At 34.6% G+C, this 25,318-nt stretch overlaps 1 protein-coding gene across 1 annotated transcript in view; it reads left to right on the forward strand.

Annotated features, from left to right (window-relative positions):
* Nucleotides 1–1,205: 1,205 nt before the first annotated feature.
* Nucleotides 1,206–25,318, forward strand: part of COL3A1 (collagen type III alpha 1 chain) — a 39,196-nt gene continuing 15,083 nt past the window's right edge. Inside the window, exons 1-26 of the mRNA XM_065931910.1 lie at nucleotides 1,206–1,413; nucleotides 11,862–12,064; nucleotides 12,310–12,360; nucleotides 12,785–12,898; nucleotides 14,208–14,288; nucleotides 16,005–16,058; nucleotides 16,523–16,576; nucleotides 17,338–17,391; nucleotides 18,020–18,073; nucleotides 18,232–18,285; nucleotides 18,961–19,014; nucleotides 19,442–19,486; nucleotides 19,621–19,674; nucleotides 20,098–20,142; nucleotides 20,724–20,777; nucleotides 21,185–21,283; nucleotides 21,987–22,031; nucleotides 22,179–22,277; nucleotides 22,470–22,523; nucleotides 22,644–22,751; nucleotides 22,940–22,993; nucleotides 23,622–23,720; nucleotides 24,042–24,095; nucleotides 24,252–24,350; nucleotides 24,681–24,734; nucleotides 25,033–25,086. Coding sequence (XP_065787982.1) covers nucleotides 1,335–1,413; nucleotides 11,862–12,064; nucleotides 12,310–12,360; nucleotides 12,785–12,898; nucleotides 14,208–14,288; nucleotides 16,005–16,058; nucleotides 16,523–16,576; nucleotides 17,338–17,391; nucleotides 18,020–18,073; nucleotides 18,232–18,285; nucleotides 18,961–19,014; nucleotides 19,442–19,486; nucleotides 19,621–19,674; nucleotides 20,098–20,142; nucleotides 20,724–20,777; nucleotides 21,185–21,283; nucleotides 21,987–22,031; nucleotides 22,179–22,277; nucleotides 22,470–22,523; nucleotides 22,644–22,751; nucleotides 22,940–22,993; nucleotides 23,622–23,720; nucleotides 24,042–24,095; nucleotides 24,252–24,350; nucleotides 24,681–24,734; nucleotides 25,033–25,086 — 1,869 coding nt within the window. The 5' untranslated portion in view covers nucleotides 1,206–1,334. The remainder of the gene's footprint in view (nucleotides 1,414–11,861; nucleotides 12,065–12,309; nucleotides 12,361–12,784; nucleotides 12,899–14,207; nucleotides 14,289–16,004; nucleotides 16,059–16,522; nucleotides 16,577–17,337; nucleotides 17,392–18,019; nucleotides 18,074–18,231; nucleotides 18,286–18,960; nucleotides 19,015–19,441; nucleotides 19,487–19,620; nucleotides 19,675–20,097; nucleotides 20,143–20,723; nucleotides 20,778–21,184; nucleotides 21,284–21,986; nucleotides 22,032–22,178; nucleotides 22,278–22,469; nucleotides 22,524–22,643; nucleotides 22,752–22,939; nucleotides 22,994–23,621; nucleotides 23,721–24,041; nucleotides 24,096–24,251; nucleotides 24,351–24,680; nucleotides 24,735–25,032; nucleotides 25,087–25,318) is intronic.

Here is a 25,318-nt window from a genome sequence, read left to right on the forward strand (position 1 = left end):
AAGTAACTTCCATGAACTGCTGTGAGGTGGGGAAAATTTTATGTGCACATACATGCATGGAAATGGCATGGTTAAGTTGACATGGCAAAAATAAAATAAATGCAGATGATCATGATTACAATTGAGTAGCTCATCCAGAATATAGAGATAAATGAAGGGCTGATGATTAGGTTATAAAGAAATATCTTGATTGCTAGAAATAACTTGGTACTGTAGATAAGCACATTATTCTTGCAAAGATTTATCAAAGACCTATAAATGGTATTTGCCCTTCTTTCAAATACAACCCAGAAATTACTCCCCACATCCAGAAATAAATACATTGAAAAGCTATCTCAATGTGGTCTGGAAATTAGACACATGGAAATCCAAATTTGGAAATATTTATACTAGTATTTATACCAATCCAGATAAAATGAGAACTTCTGGTACTATTTTGATATTTCACATGACAAGCTCTTTCTCTTTCTGTTTCTTACACAGTCAAGACATGAAGGGCTAAATTTTCCTCTAGAAAAATCCATTTCAGCTTTTACAAGCAGCATAAAATTTGAAATCTCACAAGGAATCCCTCTTTGGCTGGCTAAAGACATTTGTGAGAAATAGAAACAGCTCTAGATAAGCATCTAACTTTTCAGGTGCCATTCAAACATACCTTAGATACATAGCCTTTTGACATTTACCTAAAACTGAATTTCCAGGACTCAGAGTGGGTGGATGAATGAAAGGGAAAAACAGAGGTTTTTCTTCCAGTTAATTTTTTGCAGTTCCCTATTTAAATTGAGTTAGGGGGGATTCTGGCAAAATCCCAATATAAATATCTTCTAGGAAGATCAGGGTTGCAAATTAGTCATGCTCAAAAATGGGCATCAGGCAATTTCTCAAAATTATGCAGCTGTTAATAAGGGGTTATTTAAAAATACACACATGTAATTCTTTTATTAAAACTCAAGGCAGAGCATTTTGATGTATATTTTAAGTTATGCAAATATACATATGACTAAAATATGTAACAAACATATACATACTCAGATGCACACAAACTCCAGATGTGCCATTTTTCTTTGTGGGTTGTGTCTTCCATAAGGGAAAAAGGCATATTAATCATTTCTTTTACTGCTAAGGGGATGGGTGCTGCTCTCATATTTCAGAAAGGGGCTGGAAAGTGAGGGAAGCCAAACTTTTTCCTATTTAAGGCCAAAGCACAGGAATCTCAGTGGCTGAGTTTTATGACGGGCCCGGTGCTGAAGGGCAGGGAACAACTGATGGTGCTACTCTGACCTGCTTTTCTTTTCTCCTTTTTGCACAAAGAGTCTCATGTCTGATATTTAGACATGATGAGCTTTGTGCAAAAGGGGACCTGGTTACTTTTCGCTCTGCTTCATCCCACTGTTATTTTGGCACAGCAGGAAGGTGAGTAGGTATTGCTTTCAAGAAACTTCACGGGGTTTTTGTCTTTCCTTCTCCTTACAAAAAGGTAGAAAGGGGAAATCTCTCTCATAAATGCTAATTTTGTCTGTCAGCTCCCAGCTGTGAAATGTAGAACTGACCAGGATGGTGCCTTTTATATTTGCTTAAAGAGAATATTGTCATTTCTGTATTTAAAAGTTCTCCGGTCCTTGAAGATAAAGATGTTCTTGTACTAGCTTGTTTTCATGTTAAGAGCACTGGAAACTCTTTAAATGGCTTTAAAAAGTTCCCCTCCTGGATTGTTAACATCTTGGAATGCTTCCCTAAGCAATCTGGAAGTTATTGGTCTCTTGTAATACTTTTATGCTCTCCTTTGTATGCTGAGTTCTTTGTCAGGATAGTGTATTAAGAATTGTTCACTCAGTAAGATGAGATAATTAAAAAATAGCATGCTTTAAGTATAAAGGGAAATACTATCTATTACTAGAATCACTGAATATATTTCTGTAAATAGCAACAGTATCTTCAGCATTCTTTAAACAGGTTCAAACTGCAAAGAAGTTTCATCATTTCTCTTTTTTTTTTTTCGGTTTCAAGCACTTACATAGTTGATTAACATGTATTTGCTAGTACTTTATTGTTAAGGGTCTAGTGTTTTTGCATGTTCTACATTTTAACTGCTTTTATGTTAATAAGGAGAAGATTTATGAAAATATTTTCAATAAGAATGTTTGACTTTTCTGCAAACAAGGTAAAGATACTAGTGTTGTTTGACTTAAAAAGTTGATTTGCTCTATTTTCTAATAAATGCAAGCAGTGATTTTCACATTCTAATTTCCTTGAAACCATGTTTGGTTCATTATTTCATTGTGTAAAAACATGTCTTTTAATTTATATGTTTCTCAGAGTCATGAAAACATCTGACATATAAGAATTAAAATTTTCATAGAAATAAATCTTTAAGTGCTAAATTTGAAGATGCTAGAAGAAGCCTCTGCATCTACATTTCTACACACACATAATAAAAAAGTTTGCATTTAAGCCTATTGCTTTGGTGAACATGTATCTGAAAACAGCTTTGCATTTTTAGTATCATGTCTTTAATGTCCTCACAGGTTGTTTATGTAAGTAAGGGGACACACCCAATGGTCTCGCTTCAGTTATATTCAGCCCATGGTCACAAAAGAAAAGAAATATCCATATTCTTTGTTCCCTTTATTTCTTCTGCTCCTTTTTCCTTTTCTCCCTTCCTTTCTCCACCTTCTTTTCTCTCCGCCCCTTTTGGCCTCTTTCGACCTCCTCCCCCTTGTCTTTCCTTCACTCATCACCCCACCCCCTTCCCAGGCAAGCCCATGTCTCCTGTTCCCTCTCTTCTTTCTCTATCACTCTCTCCCTCATCCCCAAGTGTCCTCCATGTGCCTCCATCTTTTTTCTCTCTTCCTTCCTTCTGTCTCCTCTGCCTTTCCTTCCCTTAATTCTCAACTATCTTTCCTCCCCCCTCTCTTTCCCTCCACATGCTATCCTCCCAGAAGATGTCACAACTCCCAGTCCTTGGCTAAAATACCAAATGACTTCTACCACATCCCCACATCAATAAAATCTTTTACTTATCTAAAAATTCTTAAATTATCCTAATTTCCGGGGTGTGGGGGAGAATCACAGAGTTCTCATTTACTGGAAAGACTACAAAACTTTTGCATTTAATTCAAAAGAGTAACAAAATATTTGTGGTTGCTTGGTGGTTACAATCTTTTATAATCATTATGGCTATTTTCCTTCTCATTCTGACTTTAGAGGGGAAAAAGTATTTTAAAAGTGTTCTACAGTATCTTTGTATCACATAAATTCTTTTCATTTTCCCTTTAGTTTCAAAATATAGTAAATAGCCATGAAATTTTGCTTTTAGGCTTAAAAAAAGTTGAAAAAGATTTTGTTCAGCTTACTGTTTTTGTTTATCATGAAAAAATTGTTTTAAAATAGTATATCTTATTTTTATTACAGGTTTTAAAAAATCTTTCTGTTAGATTAGCTATAGGAAAGTTATAGGAGGTGGTTGAATGTCCAACACGTTGAGAATAGTCATATATAGTTCTGGGGTATGGATTTCTTATAAATGTCCTGAGAATACCAGATAGAAACAGAACAGCTCTAATGAACACTAACTTCTAGTCTACTAACATAATTTTCTGGAACATAAAACAGGTCCTTACAAAATTTTGGTCTTTTTACAAATCTGTGAAAGTTCTATTTAATTCACATGTTTTTTTGAACCAATGGAGAAATGTGATCTGTTTTATATTTCCTGTAGTTTATAAACATGCCAAGTTTTAAGTATTGATACAAAGACTCGCCACCTAGTGGCTGACAGACAGTTACCATTTGCATACTAATGCCAACATAAATTTTACACAGCTGTATTCCATAACTTTATAATGATATTTTAAAATATTATTTGTGAATTTTAAATATTCAATACTACTTTGCTAAGAAAATAGGTATGATAAAATAGGTATATTACTGAAAAAAATATTGTCAAGCACACTTACTCACACACAAACACATGATAATAATATTCAAAGACCTTAGGAAACGGACTTGAAGGTTATGGCCATATTCAAAATTCAGCATATAACATTACACATATAACATATAACTATTTTTGTGAATATTTGTAAAGTTTCTGATTTTTTTAGAATATTTGACATAAGTATTTTAGTTATAGCTTATTAGTTGGTAAATAAAAGGATTAACAATTATTACTTATATTGTTTTATTAGGAAAGGGAGATAAACTTTTATTTTAATTAAAAGTGTTCTAATGTTTCAGCTTATATTTTGTTACTCTGATAATTCCACTGTGATAATGAATTGTGGGCATTTAATTGTTTTAGAATTAAAGTCCACTGTAAATGGACTCAGAGAATCAGTTCTTTACCACAGGTTATGAGAGTCTATTTTCTGTTATGCTTATTTCCATTGTGTTTTAAGAGGGGATTTGTAACTGATCAAGCTCGTTCAAGTTTTCTGGTTTGTGTTGTCCTTAAAATGAAACTTTCCAAACTACTGAAAAAATATAGCATAAAATCACTAGAAACAATTGTACTTTTAAAAGGAAAGAATACATACTTGGTCACATAAATACAGCATATATATTTAAGTCAGTCATGTAACATAGATTCAGTGCTTTAGCTAAGATTCCACAACTAGGAAATATCTAGGGGTTAAGACTAGGACAAAAATTCTGTTAAATCTTAGGTAATTAGAGGATACAAAACAAACATTTAATCCAGGGTATCTTAATTTTCTTGTTTTTTAACTGTCGTTCATAGGGGATACTAAAAACTTGTATATTGTCCTAGAAAACATATGAGTTAATGCACTTCTAAGGTAAAAAAAAAGATAATTTGTCTGTTTAACACTTTGAATTGTTAAATCTACTTTTTAAATAGGAGCCTCCTTTATAATTTAACCAGAAATTATCTCAGTTCTGTAAAAATATAAATTTCAAGTAAATAAAGTACTGATACAAAATTTTGTGTTTTTCATTCATGATACCTTGCATTTTCTTCCTATCTCTGGAGTATTCATCATCAGATAACCTAAATGCCTATAAGTAAGCAGATTCTGATTAAATTCTGAAATTAAACATCTCTATTATAAGAGAAAAGAGCAAAGCCACGGAAACAATTCTGGTAAAGAAAGAAAGACTGTGGTTATGCGCTTTTTACTAATTCAGATTCTTGGGTTGATGTCTTATCTAAAGGCTCATTATAAAAAATCAAGAACTGTTGGATGTGAGTTTTTCAGGAGTAGAGTTGAAATTGGAAGCCCTCACCAAAGTCCCCGTCGCAGGCAAGATTTTGCGTAGCCACTCAGGGAGAAGAGCGCCATCTACTGAAACCCCACAGTTTCGTTTCCACTGTGGATGGCTGGCGCAGAGTTCCAGAGATTATGCAGCTCAGTTCCTTCATTTTGGAACATCAAATGATAGCACCACCTTGAAGTGATTAAAGTGGATTGCTTAAGAGTTAAAGTTTTAGAGATGAAAGATGTTATTGCCTTTGCTGGACAAGAAGAACATTTGTAAAGTTTCCAGGTCTACAATAACTTTCTGGAAACGTCTCAGAGGGCTGTTTCTTGTAAAACAGTTTTCCTTAGAAAAAAGTACAGTGCTGTTGTTTTCCACATTGAAAAGAAAAAGATAGAAAGGAGAGGGGTGGTGTGGTATAACAAATATCTAGAGTTTTCAAACGGGAAACTTGGCCTGTTTCATGTCACGATGACAACGGAAAAAACGAGATAGCAAGTCTTACACAAATCATTTGTTAACTGCAGTTTGGGAAGTTACATTAACCACTAGAATTTCTGTCTGCGCCTAATGAAAACACAGCAGAAATGGATTCCTTTCAGATTAACTAATACAACCCTTGTATTTTCCATGACTGAGGTCAAGAACTGCCGTTAAAATGTAATCTTAGTGAAAAAAATGAGAAGTTCAAAGAAGAGTGCAAAACTTAGTGTTCCCCAAAGATGTAAAAATTGAAGATAAAGGATCCAGAACCTATTAAAAGTTATATTTGCTTTGAAAAGTCAGATTAAGAAATTATTGTTTCAGCAAAATGGCACTTATTTTTTCAAAACTTTGTTTTCTATAATATTTGGTTTGGAGGAGAGCAAACAGGAACTGTTTCTCAAGTTAATTAAAATCAGAGAAACTCTCTGGAGCTGCCTGATATGTTCATATATGTCCACATTCAGAAGGGAATCTCTTAATGAAGTTAGAAGTTCATTAATATGACTCATTTAGTTACTATGTGTTCTGCCACTCAATCTTAGACATCCTAAATATATATATTTTTCTTCATGAATGCATAAACCTTATCTGTTCATTGTTATTGCTACAGACAGGATCCTGGTTTTCTGTATCTAGTAAAACATATGCTGAATTCCCAGTGCCAGTTAATCCTGTTGGTGGTCTGGATGTCATTAGGGTGGTCTTGGAGTTTAAACTCTTTTTCATAAGTTCAGAAGAAAATAAACAACAGAATTCAATTCCAGATGTTATCTTCTTGTGTTGAGGCCAGATTGAAAAGATTTTCTATGGGAAAATATTATTCCTTTAAAAAAATAGAAAAGAAAACCCTGCTTTTTTACATTCTGATTTCAAGTTTGCTGGACTTAGAAATTATAATGGGAAAGAGCCTATCCTGCCCTTGAAACTACAGAAAGGGAAAAGAAAGTAGTAACTAAGAATATCAAATTTAGAGATACCTTTCCTAGGTTTGAATCTTAGCTTTACCTCTTACCATATAACCTTGGGAAAATCACTTCCTGTCTATGTATCTCAGCTTCCCTATCTGTAAAATGAGTATTGTGATGGCACCCACCTCACCAGGCCAGTGGGAAAATTAAGTAAGATACATATGCAACACATTTAGAACAGTGCCTGCAACACAGGAAAGACAGACACAAACTCTGCCTAGTATGAGTTTTACTAAAACTGGAAAATAAAATTACTGTAAGGAAGGTGAAATTAAAGTACTTCATAATTCAGTGATAATGAAAGTAAGAATAGAATTTTGGTTATCAGACATAAAATTTAAAGATGTTTGCCAACTGTAATTATACAAGTAGACTATATTTTCTTCAGTATTCTTGTAATTTGTCACTAATTAGGTTATATTATAATGCAATGGCTGATTGTTAGATAAATGATACTTTTAATTCTAATTCTTTAATTATTTTTATTTTTCACAGGACAAAATCTTAAAGGAAATATCTAATTGGAGACATAAAAATCATATATCTATAAAGAATAAAACAAGAAAACATCTAGAAATGATTCATAAAATTTCTTGGTCTTTGGTTTTTTTGTAGGGGATAAGAATAAGAAGACTCTACCTTGTCCATGCAAAAACCATTTTAAAATTGAAATTATCCATCTACATAGGTCTACAGAGATTTCCTTCAGTCCTTTTTGTTAACTCATCTAACATATTTTAACATATTCTGATTAATAATAAATAGCCAAAACATATTTAATAAAAGTGTGTGTTTTCCAAACATTAGTATCATTTAAAAGCCAAATATATTTCAGTTGAAAACTGTATGAACGCCTTTTGTTCACACTTACAAAATATTCAGCTTTCTACAGTAATAGGAATATGTTATGATAATTTGCTTATCACATCTGTTATTTTTAGATTTTCAGATTAAAGAACACCTTTTCTCTGAGAAAGATTCAGTAAGAAGGGAAGAGGAAAAAAAACTAAACTTGCCACTCAAGCTAAATTAACAATTTGATTGGATGCTTCAAGACATATAATTTTTACTCCAAAACGAGAATTAAAACAAAGATAACTTACAATGTATTATACTTTAGTCACAAGAGTAAAATTTTATCAAATCAGCATAAATTAACATGAAGAATGGAAACCAAAACAACAAAATGAAAACTCTTAAGAACATCTGAAAATATGTTACTCGATTTTATTTTTCTCTGAAGTTCCAAAACAAAGAGCTAGAAAATTAAAGAGGCAAAGAATGGATTATGTCATAGACTAGTTTCATTTTGTTTTATAGCTTAGATGATGATTTAGTCTAATGCATTGTTGTGTGACCACAAAGAATTGATTTCAGAACTGCTTTTTGTACTCAGAAACAGGAAGTGACATGAGAGATGGGATTTAAAATTAGTTACACATTGGAATGGAGAGGCTTAGTTTAAGCAATAACAATAAAGGAGGGAATTGGGAAATCTACTATTTGTCCAGCAGTAAAAATTAGATTATTTGCCTTTTCTTTAACATATTTGCAAAAGTATGTAACATTGTCATCAAAGCTTCTCTGAATTTAGATATCTAGAAAAGAAGGGAATAATATGAGATTACTATTGTTTCTGAATTTCATTTTTTATTTCTAAACACTGCAAGTGGCTAGCTAGAGCATTTAATTCCTTTTAAAAACAAAACATTTTTTTTCCCTTGACTCTGGCATGATTTTTTCATGTACAGCTAGGCTATGGTCCTAAAACTGAGGACTGTGAGACATCTGTGTAAGAGGTATAGCTTCTAAGAGAACATACTGCCAACCATATTTGGTCATACACAAAACAGAAAGCTAAAGGGAACTGCATAAAATTCTGTGTTCTTTCAACAAGGGTGACTGAGATAGAACAGTAAAGAAAAGTCGGCTGCAAGTTTCTGTAAGAACTGACTTCAGGAGAGTCAAATTTCTTTCAAATGGATGAGAGATAAATTATGGCCATAAACAGAAGTGCATTAATCCTTACTTTTCAACCATTCCAACTTTCTTATTTTATTGAGGACAAATAATAGTTTTTAAAAAGTACACCAAATTAACTCAATCTTTATATTGAGACCTTTATGTTATAAAAAGCGTAACACACAGGTATGACTTCAAATAAAATTTGAAAACAAAAAACTAAATAATTTCCACTTATGTAACATTGGGCTTAACCCCAGTTCTAACAAATTCATTTACAAATTTAAATATCAATATTATGCTTATCTGTTTAATGGTTTGCAGAGGGAATGGAAAATGCTGTGTTTCTAGGTTTGATGATACCTCCAATGAGACACAAACATAGGACTATGAATACATAAGGGAAAATTTTTATGTTAATTTTAAGGCAGATTATAAACATAGTAAGAGAAGATATTAAAAATACGAGATACTTGACCCTAGCTCTGTCATCTTCATTTGTCTTTAATACATCATCAGTATCCAGCAGCTAATTTTTATAACACAAGCCCTATGTTAAATACAGAAAGATATTCTTGACTCAAAGGCAAAGAGCTGAAAAAATTGTTAGTATAAACTGATGGTGTCTTTTTTTCTTTCCTAGTTTTATTGAAGTGTAAATGACAAATAAAATTATATATATTTAAGGTGTGCTTCCCTGATAGCTCAGTTGATAAAGAATCCGCTTGCAATGCAGGAGGCCCCTGTTGAATTCCTGGGTCGGGAAGATCCTCTGGAGAAGGGATAGACTACCGGCTCCAGTATTCTTGGGCTTCCCTGGTGGCTCAGCTGGTAAAGAATCTGCCTGCAATTCAGGAGACCTGGGTTCAATCCCTGGATTGGGAAGATCCCCTGAAGAAAGGATAGGTTACCCACTCCAGTATTCTGGCCTGGAGAATTTCATGATATTGTATAGTCCATGGGGTCGCGAAGAGTCAGACATGATTGAGCAACTTTCACTTTCAAGGTTACAACATGATGAGTTGATATATATACACAATGTAAAATGGTTACCACAATCAAGTCAACTAATACATCCTATATCTCACATAGTTTCCTTTGTGTGTGTGTGGTAAAAACACTTAAAATCTACTCTTTTAGCAAATTTGAAACACACAATACAATATTGCTACCTGTAGCCAATATTCTGTACACTAGTGATATTTTCAAAGATGCTAAGAAGCCTAGAAGCCATATTATTAATGAGAAAAGTCTTGAACTAAAACAAATCTGTTGAAATACTTCATATAATGCTAGTTTAAATAATTCATTTAAGAAAAGGGAGCCACTGTAAACATTGAAGAGTGAATTTCATGCAATTTTATTAAACAATCTTTCATCTCATCAACACTTTCGAACCTTAGTTCCTGAGTATAAGATGCCAGTTCTCCTTAGGGAAAGAGTTTAATGTCTGGATCTTTACTGTTCATAAAATAATGGGAAAAAAGATGGCACTTCTATTAAGCATGCCTTTCAAAACACCATTTCGATAGGCCTACTTCATTCACATTAGGTAAGCATTCTGGCATTCAGCTTTTATGCTCTCAAAGTATAAAGGAATGCTCCTTTAAAGCCGAGACAATGTTTCTTTCCAATGTTCTCATCTGTTTCAAACATGGAGGAGAAACTAAAATAACTTTTAAAAATAAACAGATTCTTTCTTGCCTACTTAAAATTGCAATGAAAAAAAATTCATGCTTTCTCTTATTAGCCGTAAACCACATAGGGTAATTATAACATATAAGAATGGACTTTTAAACCTCTTGAATCCATCAAAGGTGTAGCACAAGATCATTCCAGTTGGATGTACACACATAGATGGAAATGAGGAATAGAGGGATCCTGCACAGTCCATAGTTTCTAAAATTCTACTTTTTTTTCTAAATTTTTACTGAGTCAGTTAAACCTCTAAACCCAAAATATTGGGTTGGTCAAAAAGTTCATTCAGGTTTTTCCATAACATCTCATGGGAAAAACCCAAACGAATATTTTGGCCAACCTTACATTTAACATGAATTCAGGTCTGGAGAGGGTGCAAAAATAGGAACTTGGAAAGGTTTGCTTCATGTCTGTATGTAGTATCCAGAAAGAAAAGCCTAGGACTCTCCCGGAGGCTTTTAGGCCATGAGGCACCAAAAGTGTACTCAGAGTACTGGCTGTCGCCCAAGCAGGCCTCTTTCAGCAGGCATTTTAAAGATCATGGCTCTGAGGAAATAAAATCTCACTGTTCCACAAAAACACAAATACTGAACAAGTATATGATTCGTTTGCAAAAATTTTTGCAGATGTTTAGTAACTTCTGATTTATTTATTCAGTTACTGGCAAGTTATCATAGTAGCCCTCAAGAACTAAAGTTGTATTCAACCACAATTCAGAGCCACTGCTTTAAAAATTGAGACCAGGTTTTAGTTTGGCAACCCTTAAGCCAACTCATTGTTAATAGCCACTGAAATTTCAGTACCCTACCTATAATTAGGAAACAAGTCTAAAATTTTGGTCAAAGCGAATTTTTGACCATTTTAAGCCACAAATACACATGGTCATGATTCATATTTCTCCCTATTATTTTAGCATATTCCTTGCCAATGTTTATTTAAAAAAATTTTAGTGATTTGGAGACCACTTTACATCCATATGGGATATACAATATATTGTAGCATATCATGTTGTCCTAGTAATGCCCAACAGAGCTAGCAGTGATAGTCAATACATGCAATGAGACTTCTTAAGGTTTTCCCAGGAATCTGGAAGAGTTTTACGTGGCCAAGAGTAGCTCAGTTTTCCCCTGAATTTCTCAACTAGGTTAATAAAATCCACAAAGTCTTCAGAGTTAGTGACAGAACCATCTTTATAGTTTAATGCTTCCATCTATAGCTAAAGCAAAGAATAGCAATTAGAAAAACTTCTTTTCAATTGCACAATTAATAAATAAATGCTTAAGTGAGTGTGGGATTTCCACTCGTGGTAAATTCTTACTATAAGCAAAATTAAAATATCTACTGGCCTTAAGGCAGTTTTATCTTGGTGTGCTAGTTTGATGTTAATAAACAGATTTGGTTTTTTAATTATTACTTCATAATTAATTAAGACTACTTAGCAAATTATGTAGGGAGAACATAATACTCTTGAAGTTTAACTTCTGGATTTTTTTTAATGTGAAATATCACACCATCTCTCTCATTTTCCAGCTGCTGACGGAGGATGCTCCCATCTCGGTCAGGCCTATGCAGATAGAGATGTTTGGAAACCAGAACCGTGCCAAATATGCGTCTGCGACTCAGGATCCGTTCTCTGTGATGACATAATATGTGACGACCAAGAATTAGACTGTCCCAACCCTGAAATTCCATTTGGAGAATGCTGTGCAGTTTGCCCACAGCCTCCAACAGCTGTGAGTTTAAAGAAAATCTGTATATATTCATGATTCTTATTTAAACACATGAGTAGTTCCTATGTCATAGGAGCCAGAAAGGAAATAAAGGTCGTATCTGGCAAACAGTCAAATGGGCATTACCAGTAAAAGGTGAACCTTCCTATTTAAAACCAGGGGTTAGATATGATTTAGGGTAAGAAATTGGGACATATTTCATGGAAAAGTTTTTCCTGTGCTTAATCTCTATTTTTTCCATTTATTAGCCCACTCGCCCTCCTAACGGTCAAGGACCTCAAGGCCCCAAGGGAGATCCAGTAAGTAAACAGTGAAAGGAAATTAGTTCCTTGATGAGTTTTTCTTTTTTTTTCCTTCTAATAACCTTTCCATATTTGAACTTTTATCATTTATACATTTCCTTTAGTACCACATATTTAAATAATAACACAGGATGTCTCAAACTGAGAATCCGTAACTGTACATGTAAGCATTTGATCTCCCAAACTTTGTCTAATGTCTTCACTTCTATTATCAGTTTGAAAAATAAAATAGAGGTCAATATGCAAAGGAATAAATTACACTGAAATGATTTACATCATTTGTTTAAAAATGTATAGATTCCCAAGAAAACGTATCACATATATTGATTTCTTATAAAGCACAGAAGCTACAATTTGATAATGATTCTAAATCACTAAGAATTTTCAGTGTTTTCTTTATTTTTATCTCTCTTTTTTTTAGGGTCCTCCTGGTATTCCTGGGAGAAATGGTGATCCTGGTGTTCCAGGACTGCCAGGTTCCCCAGGTTCTCCCGGCCCTCCCGGAATCTGTGAATCATGTCCTACTGGTAGCCAGGTAATAAATTCTGGGACTAACAGATCACCCATTTAAAACTATCTGCTTCATTTTCTCTTCTTTAGTCCATATTGCATCTCACTCCTGTGGCGTCCCTATATCTATTCTCTGATCTTATATATTTCGCAAATTATTATTTAGTGCTTATGTCTGTGCTAGGCACAGTTCTATTTTATAAATAAATTCACTTTCTCCATAATTCTAATGCCATTGCTACTATATCTTTACAAAATTTCCCAACTTCTCAACAGGCATATAATATATGCACCATGTTTGAGAAATGAGCAATCAACTACCCAAAGAATTAACCCTGCGAATTTAGGAAGCACTGCAACTGTGCCTTGTTCCCCTTATAATCCTCACGGTAAAGCCTCTGAAAGTCTGTACAAAAAGCAGTTGAGGAGTTATGAACACTCCTTAATGACTTGAGGTCAAAAGGATTATAACTAGACTATGCAACTACTCTTGTCCAGGCTTCAGAGCATATCCTGCTCCTCTGGAAAATCATGGCAACCCACTAACTCTGCATGTAAGCTCTACATGTAACTCTGCATGTAAACAAATAAGTAAATAAGACAATGCTTCTGCTGCGTGGAATTAGGAAGAATTAGAAAACACATACACAAATCACTGTGGATTGGGGAAAAAAAGATTTTAAAAAAATCAATTCAGCAGGAGGCAAGGATAGAGTCTAGCTTATTCTTATCATACTGACAAACAGAATCCATTGCTAGGCCAAGAATTCAGAATAAAATAATATCCAAAACAATCCAGTAAAAATATAAACGTCTCCATTATTCTTGGGCTTGTTATGGGGATGTCTATTTTTTGGTGAATCTGTTAGGCATTAACCAAAAACTGGAGATAAAAATTTCACTTGTATCAGTAACTTTTGGACAAGTAATTTTATATCTTCATTTTTTTCTGCTCAAAAATGTTATTTGATCAGGCTATTTGATCTCACGGCTCTTTCAGCCTTAATCTATGATCCTATGTTTCCAAAGCTGTGGATATCACTTAGAAATGATATGCTTGGTAAAAGCATATAAAAACAAATTATTTAGAAACAAATTGCTTAAAATTAGTTGAGAAAATTTTGCATTACATAGACAAGTATTTCTGTAGGACATTTAATACCTAAAGTTACAGGGAGAAATAGCAAGATAATTAAATCATGCATATACTCTCTGGCATGCAGAAAACTTTCTATCAATGAATAGATGTTGCATGCATTTCTACTAAATGCTTTTGAAAAGAACTATGATCTATATAGCAACATGATCTTGTCTATCTGGTCTCTTTACTACAGAACTATTCTCCACAGTACGAGGCATATGATGTCAAGGCTGGAGTAGCAGGAGGAGGAATCACAGGCTATCCTGGACCAGCTGTATGTACAAGTGTTTGTCAGCATTTCTGAGAATTATTTAGCCTTCCATTCTGTTAACCCTTGAATGGTTGTTCTTCTAGTAACACGATATTATAGCAGAATTGTACAAAATAGCTTATTTTTGTTAAGGCTGGAAAAGAAAACGGTAGGTTTACCTTGATCCCTCTATCCGAATTCATTTCTTCCTTCACTGACTCATTTCACACCTGTTTTGCCACTCCTTCCTTCTGTATACCACCAGGGGCACACCTGCCTTCATGCTTAAATCTTACACTCTATTTCCCAATTGCAACCAAATTTTGTTGTTTTTTGCTTCCACTTTTCTTCTTTTAATGTCCATTCATTATTTAAATGCTGCTATCTGGATAACAATCCACAGGATAAAAATCCATTATCACAATTCATCTCACCTCAAATCCTGAAATCAAATACAAATGTTTCCAGAATTTATCAAGTCTTTAAGTTCATCTACTGTAAGGGATAGCAATTCACATTGTACCCAAAGGGTTTTCTTCAATGTAAATGACCTAGAGTTTTGGTAGAAGAAAATAGCAAAAGAGCATTGAAACCTGGGCATTCATGCTTGATGCATGTGTCCCATGTAAATGATGGTTTTTGAAGAACAGCTCTTAGAAGGAACAGTACCAGGGAAGGTAATGATTTTACTGCCAGAAATGTAAGTCTGTGTGAATGAGACATGGAGCTGGATTGCCAGGGATCATGGAGGATTGCTGCCCAGATCGTTGGACCCCATATTTCAAAAACTTCTAAAACTAGGAAGTATAAAACTTCAGCTATTAGATCTAAATGATAAATTACAGAAAGACGCTTAGTAGGTAAAAAGTAAAAAGAGAATTTTAAAGTTTTAGAGCCTGGGTTTTATTTTATCTTTATTTTTTGTATCTTTTAAAACCAGAATGATAATTGCATTAACCATGTAAATGTCAGTATCTCGCGTTTTTCAGCTACATTCACATTATGAATCCTATTTTTCAGTCATACATACTGTTTATACTAAAAAGCAAGCAATCAAAAACAGCTAAAAAAATCGAATACTTATTTTTTTAATTAGAAGATTAAAATTTAAGAACTGACTTTCTAAATTTATTATCAGTATTAAGTATGCTACAAAACAAGATTTTCCATTTAATCTGTATTTCTGAACAATGACAAATCATTTATAATTATAATTTATTATTGCCCCAGATACAGCGAGTCTTACATACACATTTAAATCTTCATATCAACACAGCTCAATGATACTGGACTGATTGACATCATTATTTTTAGAAACTTGTGTTTATAGTGTGCAGATTAATATTTTTCCACATTGAGTTGGGCTGCCAGGCAAAAGTGTTCTTCTTCACTAGCTCTAGCATCATCTTAATGTTGCCGAGATTCTCATAGCATTTTATATAGATTTTTCCAGATTTGGAATGCCCCTTTTGGAAAACTCAGGTCAACGTTTTATAACATTTGTCTATAATTTTTATTGACTCTGAGAGAATTTCATTTAAAGTGAAGTTTTTGTGATAAGATTTTCATTTAGCATTAGTAAAATTAATTATATCTATGTATAGGTACTGCATGATGAGGTACGTTGTTCTCATTTTTAAAGATGTCAGCATCATTCCAAACAGAGGCATCTCTGGTGCCTAGACAAAGTGCATTTGGGAAGCATTTGGTTTGTACTGACCCTTCTCATCTGTGTTGCAGGGTCCCCCTGGCCCACCCGGACCCCCCGGCACATCTGGTCATCCTGGTGCCCCTGTGAGTAGAGCCGCTAGCGGTGATTTCCTTCTCATGACTATTGTATGAACCAAGTTAATACAGAGCTTGCTGCAATTTTGCCATTCCAGCAGACATAATCCCCGTTAAGTACAATAGTAGCAACCAAGAAACTATCATTCCTTCAAAGACGGAATTTCATGCTTAGTTCCTTTCCACCAACAACTATTAGCACTTAAAACCTTGGTAAAAATTAAATCATATTTTTAATTTGCATGTCGTATGGCTTCAAGTCTGAAACAATGCAGTTTCAATAGAACTAAGTGTGCAAAATGGAATAAATGGACTATTCTGACCTGAAAATTTTTGGTTTCCATCTCTATGAACTGGAATAAAATTCACTGACTTTATTCACAAATTCTGATTTCATACTATCTTCAAAATGTAAATGAATCATATGAAATTAAGTTAATTTAAAAATATTTACATGTTACATTATCCACTAGGGCTCTCCAGGATACCAAGGTCCCCCTGGTGAACCTGGGCAAGCTGGTCCTGCAGTAAGTAACATTTATATCTATACTTAATAAACTGACAGTTTAGATAGAAACCACCTTTATATTCAAAAGCATAACCTGCAAAATATTTATCAAATTTATTTAAAATAACAAACTGTACTTTTATGATTGTTGAACTGGTTCCAAAGATCTTTTGGATTCAGTCATTTCGATATCTTAGAGACTCTATTTTAATCTAGGAATTTATTAGCTAAATAGCCACTACAGCAGTCCACTTCCTAGTACGAATACAAGTCCTCTTTCTGTTAAATATAGATTAATTTTCCTAATGCAACTCAGTTCACCTGCATGTCTACTCTTTTGAAATATAATTTTTAAACTTAATTTTTTGAAATAAGCATATTATAAAAGTCCACCAAGAAAATATGCTGTGTAAGTAAGATGAAGTTAGTTTAAATTAATATTCCAAAATACCTATATATTTAAAAGTTCAATATCTCAAAAAATGTAGAAGTGTATTTGGGTTATATATATATATAATGTGTTATATATATAATATATATATATATATAAAACACTTATACATGGTACTTATAATTTTCATTAAACATAACTTTAATAAACAGTAATAATTAGATTTAATATAGATAACTTATTAAGCCAAGGTTTCATTTTCATAATGAGACACATTGAGAGTATTTTCTAAAAGGATTTTTTTTCTAGGAATACACCTAATTATAATAATAAATTGATTGTAACAGAAAAATCTACAGATATATTTGTTTTTTATTTCCTTTTTTCAGGGTCCTCCAGGACCTCCTGGTGCTATAGGTCCATCTGGCCCTGCTGGAAAAGATGTAAGTTTTTAAGAAATGCATGGGGATACAGTACAATTCAATGCATGGGGATACAATATTCTAAATAATATAATCCATGTTCTAGAATCTCGAAGAAAAACCTTATTCCAAAATTTGTTGATATCTTAATAACATTTAAGCTCATGTTAATCTCTGAATATCTATGCTCTATTTGTATAGGTATATATACCATTTTTAAAATTCGAAACTAACAAAACCCCTCATCCAATGAATACATCACTTAACTAGAGATGTTTCTTCTCTCTGTCTCTTGTAATAAAGAAATTGGTATCAATGCTTTATGAACTCGAAAACTTAAAAAACACCATTAATATTATTTTATTCTCTTTTTCCATTTAATTTCCAATGGCAAATTCTTCCCACTGGACTGAGAGTTGTTCTTAATATTTGCTTGGAGCGATGCCTGAATTTTTAATGAGTTTATGTCAAGGTGGAAGAAACACGCCTCATTCCTCTTGCTGAGGAAGCTTTTCTCACAACCATATGTTTAGCCTAACCCTGTTCATGAATCCTCAGAGAGAGAAATACAAAGTAATCAGTTCACTAACTGGCTACAGTGAGTTTTCTCTTACACAAGCTCTCATATATTCTTTTTTTCTCCACCTAGGGGGAATCAGGAAGACCCGGACGACCTGGAGAGCGAGGATTGCCTGGCCCTCCGGTAAGTCTTTAGTATAGAATGAATTAGTTGGAGAAATCACAGTGGTCTTAAGTTGAAATTGTATGATTAAATTATACTTTAAAATAGAAGGCATTTTACTAATGGATTGTGAGTCTACTTGAGAATTCATTAATATCATTTTTATTCCTTTTTTTTAGGGCATGAAAGGCCCAGCTGGTATGCCCGGATTCCCTGGTATGAAAGGACATAGAGTAAGTACAGTTTCTAAATTAACTCTTCCGTTGTTCCATTTGGCTATGTTTATTTACCTAGCCAACTTTATTGGGCAATTGAGTGTGTGCCAAAAATGACTGGTTCCAACTAGTTGTTTGGGTGGTGTTTTTTTTCATTTTCTGAATCTATCAACTTTGTTGACCAAATCAACTACTTATTTTACATAAAGCAATAAAGCTGAATTTAAGTACATGGAAGATATTTGTAAAAGAATAAGTTTCTCATCGCCACTGTCAGAAAAGATTAAAATAAATTATTGATAACTATTCTTGACTTAGTCAATATGATTTACAGATCAAATCAAATGACTCTATTCTATGCAAAACATTAGGTAGAGTCAAACAACTAGATGGAAAAATCTATCAACTTCATAGAAATAAAATTTATGACACAGATATTTGCTACTGTACAGTTAAGGCAACTTCCTAACTGGACTAAATTGTACTTTCTAATTAGATCGCATTTTTTTTACTGTAAAAATCAATGTTCTAGGTCTTCAGTGCACTGTTTTAACAGAGTTTTAGATCATTTATGTCAGTGTTGAAACAAGTGCTATGTGCTAAAGCTAGCTATAAAAATTTAATGTAAAGTTTTTAACTATTCTGAATTGTTAACAGGTCTTAATATTTTTACTACTTTTATATATATCATAGGGCTTTGATGGACGAAATGGAGAAAAAGGCGAAACTGGTGCTCCTGGATTAAAGGTAAATCACAACAAACTCACATTCTGATAAATAAATTTATTTAAACGTTATAGCTATATTTAAGGTTTATATTTTAGGGTTTGGATTTTTCTAAAACCTGCCTGAGTTTTGCATTTTAGGAGCTAAGTAATAGTGAGATATAACTGAGATGTTCTATTAAAGCTTCCATAAAGCTGATAACTTAAACTGTCTACATTAGAAATGACTAAGTATCCCCAAGTAACACGCTGACTTCTTCTGTCTAGTCTTCAAGTTTTTAAAATGCAAAAATTGAGGTTTACAGTATATAAGATTGCTACAAAATTTTATATTGCTTAATATAATTTTTTTATTCAGTTCCATATGTTTTTTATAATATATTATGTTGAAAAAATTATAAATTTTTGTCCTGTTATACAAAATGGTGACATATTTTGCATGTTTCTAGGGGGAAAATGGCCTTCCGGGTGAAAATGGAGCTCCTGGACCCATGGTAATTATGTTTCCTATCATACAATCTTCAACTGCACCATCACATCTAATGCAGAACTTGCCTCACTGCTTCCCCAGCCATTTTTATACATGTCTAGTTGAAAGTAAGATCACACTTTTAATTTTATCCTCTAGGGTCCAAGAGGAGCTCCTGGTGAGAGAGGACGGCCAGGACTTCCTGGAGCTGCAGTGAGTATTCCTACTGACATTACACAATTGCAATCCGAGTCACAGATAAGCATCTCAGTCAGTTTTCAGGCTGTGGCAATCTGCCAAAAGTTTTTTATAAAGTTGCATTTAAAGTCACCTCCATAATTAGCAATAATTATAAGCAAACAAATAAGCTTTTTATAGTTATCTGGTGAGGATTTTTTAATGTGTTAACTTGCATTCGGTTCTTAAAACACAAAATCCAATCTTTCTACATCAGATCATTGCTATACATATCAGAATTTTTAACAATTTGCCTTTAAAAGTATATCATTAAGCAGATTTTAATACACTAGAGGAAAAGTCAACTCAGTTACATCAGACTTTTAGTTAAAATATCACTTCACTTGTGAGCAGCCTTTCAGAAAGACGAAGATGTTTGAGACCAAATTCTCTTTTTAGGGGTCTCGAGGTAATGATGGAGCACGAGGAAGTGATGGACAACCGGTAAGTAACTTTTTGTTGAACCCTGATATGCTCAGTGTAATGAGAGATTATGGGATTGTGGAATATTGAAATAATATGGATTGCAAACCTAAAACTCAACATTGTTCATGAATATCTGATCAAACTGACACTAATCCCATAAACAAATTCTAGAAACAGTTAATCTAAAAACTCTAAGGCCATAAACAAAATTCTGATACTCCTTATTATACTTGGCCAGTTGCTAACATCTCTATGGTGCTTAACAATGTTCGTTAAGGGCTAATATTGAATTTGGGACAATTAAAAGAGTCTTGCAAAGATAGATAATAATGCTATCTCTATTTTACAAATGATATTTCAAGGCTAAGCAACCTATACAAAGTCACAGAATTCATGGCATAAATGGTGGGGAATGGGGGATCCAAATTTTCATTTTATTCTGCCATATTGTTTCTCCACATAATGGTCATCTCTGCTGATAATACTGTTTTTAATCTGTACAGTTTTCCTCTGTATTGTGCACGTACCCATTCATTATTTACCAGTGGTATGAGTTTTCCTTTACTTAAGAGATCTTGATTTTTTTTTTCATGTTTTAGGGTCCCCCTGGCCCCCCTGGAACTGCAGGATTCCCTGGTTCCCCTGGTGCTAAGGTAAGCATGTATTTCCATAGAAGAAGGTAAAATATATCTTGAAGACTTCAGAAAATCATTGGATTGCTTCTTGAAAATGGCTTTTTAATAGTCAAGTGGATTTATTTGATTTATATGGATGTTTGAAGCCCTGTCCTTGACTCCAAAGGGGATGTTATCCCTGGCTTTCAGGATTCTGATCTCTTCTGATGTCTTTTCTTTCTTCCCAATCTCTTTCTGTGAACAGAGATAACACAGTTACATACACAGTTATGATTTTTCTCTGCCTTTATGATTAATGACACCTCACTTTAATTTTCATACTACTCCAGCCTTTTAAAGATGGATTTAAGCAGGGCTGAATAATAAACTAGCTAGGAGATTAGAAGTGGAAAGGGAGACTGACTACTAAGGGTTTTATCTCTTAGGGTGAAGTTGGACCTGCGGGATCTCCTGGTTCAAGTGGCCCCGCTGGACCAAGAGGAGAACCTGGACCTCAGGGACATGCTGGTGCTCCAGGTCCCCCTGTAAGTACCAAAAACTACTGAGAGGAAGAGTGTCGCTACACTTTATTTCATGAAAGCATATATTTTAATGTTGCTATCAATTAAAGTTACTTTTTTGAAAAAAAAAAAAAAAAGCTGCTTAGTGCTCTGCAATACCTCTACTAAGATAGATATTGATTTGATTGTACTGAAATTAATTTTTGAGGTCTGTGTTTTTCTAGAATTTATGAAGGTTGTGGTTATATGACACCAGATGAAGTAGAGGGTGAATAGCTATCTGATACTCTGAAGACTATGCCCCAAACTAATCAACAATCAGAAACATTCAGAGAAGAAAACAAGACCAAAGAAAAACCCTCTTCTCTTTATGTACTTACTTAATAATTTAGTCCTAGTGCATATTATCTTTAATTTATTAAGATAATGATCATTTTTTGCTACTTTTTATGTGCTGTCCTATAGTTGGAGGAATCACCCAATCTCTATAAAGCACAACATGTGTGCGTGCTAAGTCACTTCAGTCATGTCCAACTCTTTGTGACCCCATGGGCTGTAGCCCACCAGACACCGATGTCCATGGGATTCTCCAGGCAAGGATACTAGAGTGGGTCTTCATTTCCTACCCCAATAAAGCACAACACCCATCAACAAATTTATTTTACAGTTTATATAAGTGACCTCAAATGTAGGTGCATTATTATGAATATGCTCTTTCCCCCTCTAGGGGCCTCCTGGGAGTAATGGTAGTCCTGGTGGCAAAGGTGAAATGGTAAGATGTCCCCACGACTCACCCTCATCTCGCTCACGCTCACTTTCCTGGCTTCCTTTGCATTGAGCATGATCATACATGTAAGTTGGTTATTGAGCAAAGAAAGTTCAGGTCTGGCTCACGTGAGTGTCCTTGGGTTGTTCCTAGGGCCCTGCTGGCATTCCTGGAGCTCCTGGGCTGCTGGGAGCCCGCGGTCCTCCGGGGCCTCCTGGTACCAACGGCGCTCCCGGGCAGCGAGGTGCTGCAGTAAGTGGCTTGTTTCCTTCCTTGTCTGAGAGGTGTGGCTTATTTCTCACAATAAAAGTAACAGGCTCTTTGTTCCTGTTCCATTGAATTTATATTGATTGCATTGTTTTTGTAATTGAATCAGTTGTGACTGGTGATGATTGTGTTAGTCTATTTTCCCTGTTTATTAAGCCACAATTATGTTCCATTTAGGGTGAACCCGGTAAGAATGGAGCCAAAGGAGATCCAGGACCACGTGGGGAACGGGTAAGTATTGCCTCAACAGATCCAGTTATTTCTTAGAAATATAGAACATAGTTAAGAACTAAGCATGTTAAAAAAAGAAAAAGTGCTTGAAGTTCAGTCATTATTTCTGTCATTTCACAGGGAGAAGCTGGTTCTCCAGGTATCCCAGGACCTAAGGGTGAAGATGGCAAAGATGGTTCTCCTGGAGAACCTGGTGCAAATGGACTTCCTGGAGCTGCAGGAGAAAGGGTATGTCTCCCATGGGCATGGAAAAGGAAAACAATCATAGAACTTCACCTTCACGGTGAGGCAATTGTATTTGTTCTTAATCTGAGTAGTACTCAATCCCAATGATTATTTTGAAGCATCTCATACTATGCGAATTATGAAAAGTTTTTACGTTTTGGAGTTAAATATTTGCCTTTCCCTATTTCCAGGGTGCGCCTGGATTCCGAGGAGCAACTGGAGCAAATGGCCTTCCAGGAGAAAAGGTACAGAACATTAGTTTCAAAAAAAAAAAAAAAAAAAGAACATTAGTTTCAATTTTCAGAAATGCTTGTGCTATATATAGATATATTCTTCTAAACAGTTTCCCGTTAATTAAAACCTAAATATCTGAAAGAAATATACTGGAATTAAAAATAATAATAATTCCAAATGTAAAACAATGACTCCAGCTCCTATTCAGCCATTCTCCTAGCTTTGTAACTAATGTTACTCAACCTCTGTGAGAACTCTTTAACTTATCTTTCAACTAGGAATTATTTATCTCAATATCATTGCAAGAATAAATTAAAGTGCCTGAAAGTTCTTTGAAAGCTCTGAAGTGCAATATAAATTGGATTTCATAGCATCAAAGATATTTGATTTTATATACACCAAGATATATTGATAAGCCCACTAAATATCAATTCCTTCAGCATGTGATGTTCATCAAAGTTACCTTATAATATTACTTAAACTAATAGATAATGTACTTTACACTGAGCATTTCAGCTATGTCCCATCTCTCTTGAAGGAGACAAAAGAAGTTCTCTAGCTGCAACCCCAGTACCCTCAATGTCTAGGTCAATGAAGGCACTTTTACATACATGTTTTTTTTTTTTTTTCACTACATAGGGTCCTCCTGGGGATCGTGGTGGCCCAGGACCCGCAGGGCCCAGAGGAGTTGCTGGAGAACCTGGCCGAGATGGCCTCCCTGGAGGTCCAGGATTGAGGGTAAAGAGAAACACTTGTTTGGTCGACACTATCATTTAGTAAGAGGAAAAGCAAATGAAGAGCATTCAAAAATAACTTAAGTCAGACACTATGTTTTGTAGGCTCAAATGAAACAAAATTATTTTACAAAAATTTAAGCTGGTATAGATTGAAGAACATAAAATAGAATGCTTCAGTAAGATATTTAAAGACAGAAAAATGTGTGTAATATGAGGCTATATATATCAGTGGAAATCTCAAAATTTTATGCATAGATTTTTTAGTTTTTTCTTTTCAATTATCATTGTTAAATCAGCTGACTGACTGAATTCTTCAATTTAGGGTATTCCCGGTAGCCCCGGAGGACCAGGCAGTGATGGGAAACCAGGGCCTCCTGTAAGTACATTTTCAACATCTCATTTTACAAGTCCAGAGAGTGATTAAATGCACAATTTGGACTAGCCTTCATGTATATTGTATAGCTTTAGTATGTACATTGCATATTTTATCAGATTTTTTGAAATTTCTGTTAATATAATTTTTTCTTATTAGGGAAGCCAAGGAGAAACGGGTCGACCCGGTCCTCCAGGTTCTCCTGGTCCGCGGGGTCAGCCTGGTGTCATGGGTTTCCCTGGTCCTAAAGGAAATGATGTGAGTTCCTCCCTTCATTTCTTCAATAAATAGTTGATGGAAGTCCTTTTATTTTCCATATGGGGGTGCAGATGGCCCCAAATTGATTTCCACTTCAAAACACAGAAGAGTATATGAGAAAGAAGCTTCCCTCTACCGTGTGAGAAGGGAGCTAACATTTTTTCTGGAGTTCCGGGCAAACAGCAGAACACTTACAGAAGCCTAGTCTAGAAAGGAGTTTTCAGTTGGGGTTATATACATGTGTGAGTAGGGGGCAGATCAAAAACATGAGAGAATACGATAACGAGTAATTTCCTTTTGAGATTTAGTAAATACTGGCTACTTCTTTAGGGTGCTCCTGGAAAAAATGGAGAACGAGGTGGCCCTGGAGGTCCAGGCCCTCAGGTATGTAGCCTTTATCCACTCATTTCCAGTCCTCTGACAGTGCTCCCCAAACTTTTTGGCCCCAGGGACCAGTTTCATGGAGGACAATTTTCTCCTAAGACTGAGGGAGAGGGGATGGTTTGGGGATGATTCAAACACATTGAATTTATTGTGCACTTTATTTCTATTATCATTAGATAAGCTCCACTTCAGGTCATCATCCTGGAGGTTGAGGACACCTGTTGTATTAGAGGCATTTCTCTCCAACCCTACGACTTCTGTTTTCTTTATCTCCACTTCCATAACTGCTTTTTTTTAGGGTCCTGCTGGAAAGAATGGTGAAACCGGACCTCAGGGTCCTCCAGGACCTACTGTAAGTTTCCTCACATGAATTGGAAATGGAAGTGGATGGGAATGGGCCTGACAGTATTGTTATAGTTCGCCAAAGCAATTATGAAGATTGTTTATTTAATCAGCTAGCTAAATACTGCACTGAGTAAAGTTTGTGCTGTATATGTCTTCCTTACACCACTTCCGAAAGCCAGACTCCGCCTTCCTTCATACCATTGATTTTCAAATTAAGCAGTTGGCCTGTTGAGATGAAA

Source organism: Muntiacus reevesi, chromosome 3 (genome assembly GCF_963930625.1).
Source record: "Muntiacus reevesi chromosome 3, mMunRee1.1, whole genome shotgun sequence".
Lineage (NCBI taxonomy): Eukaryota > Metazoa > Chordata > Mammalia > Artiodactyla > Cervidae > Muntiacus > Muntiacus reevesi.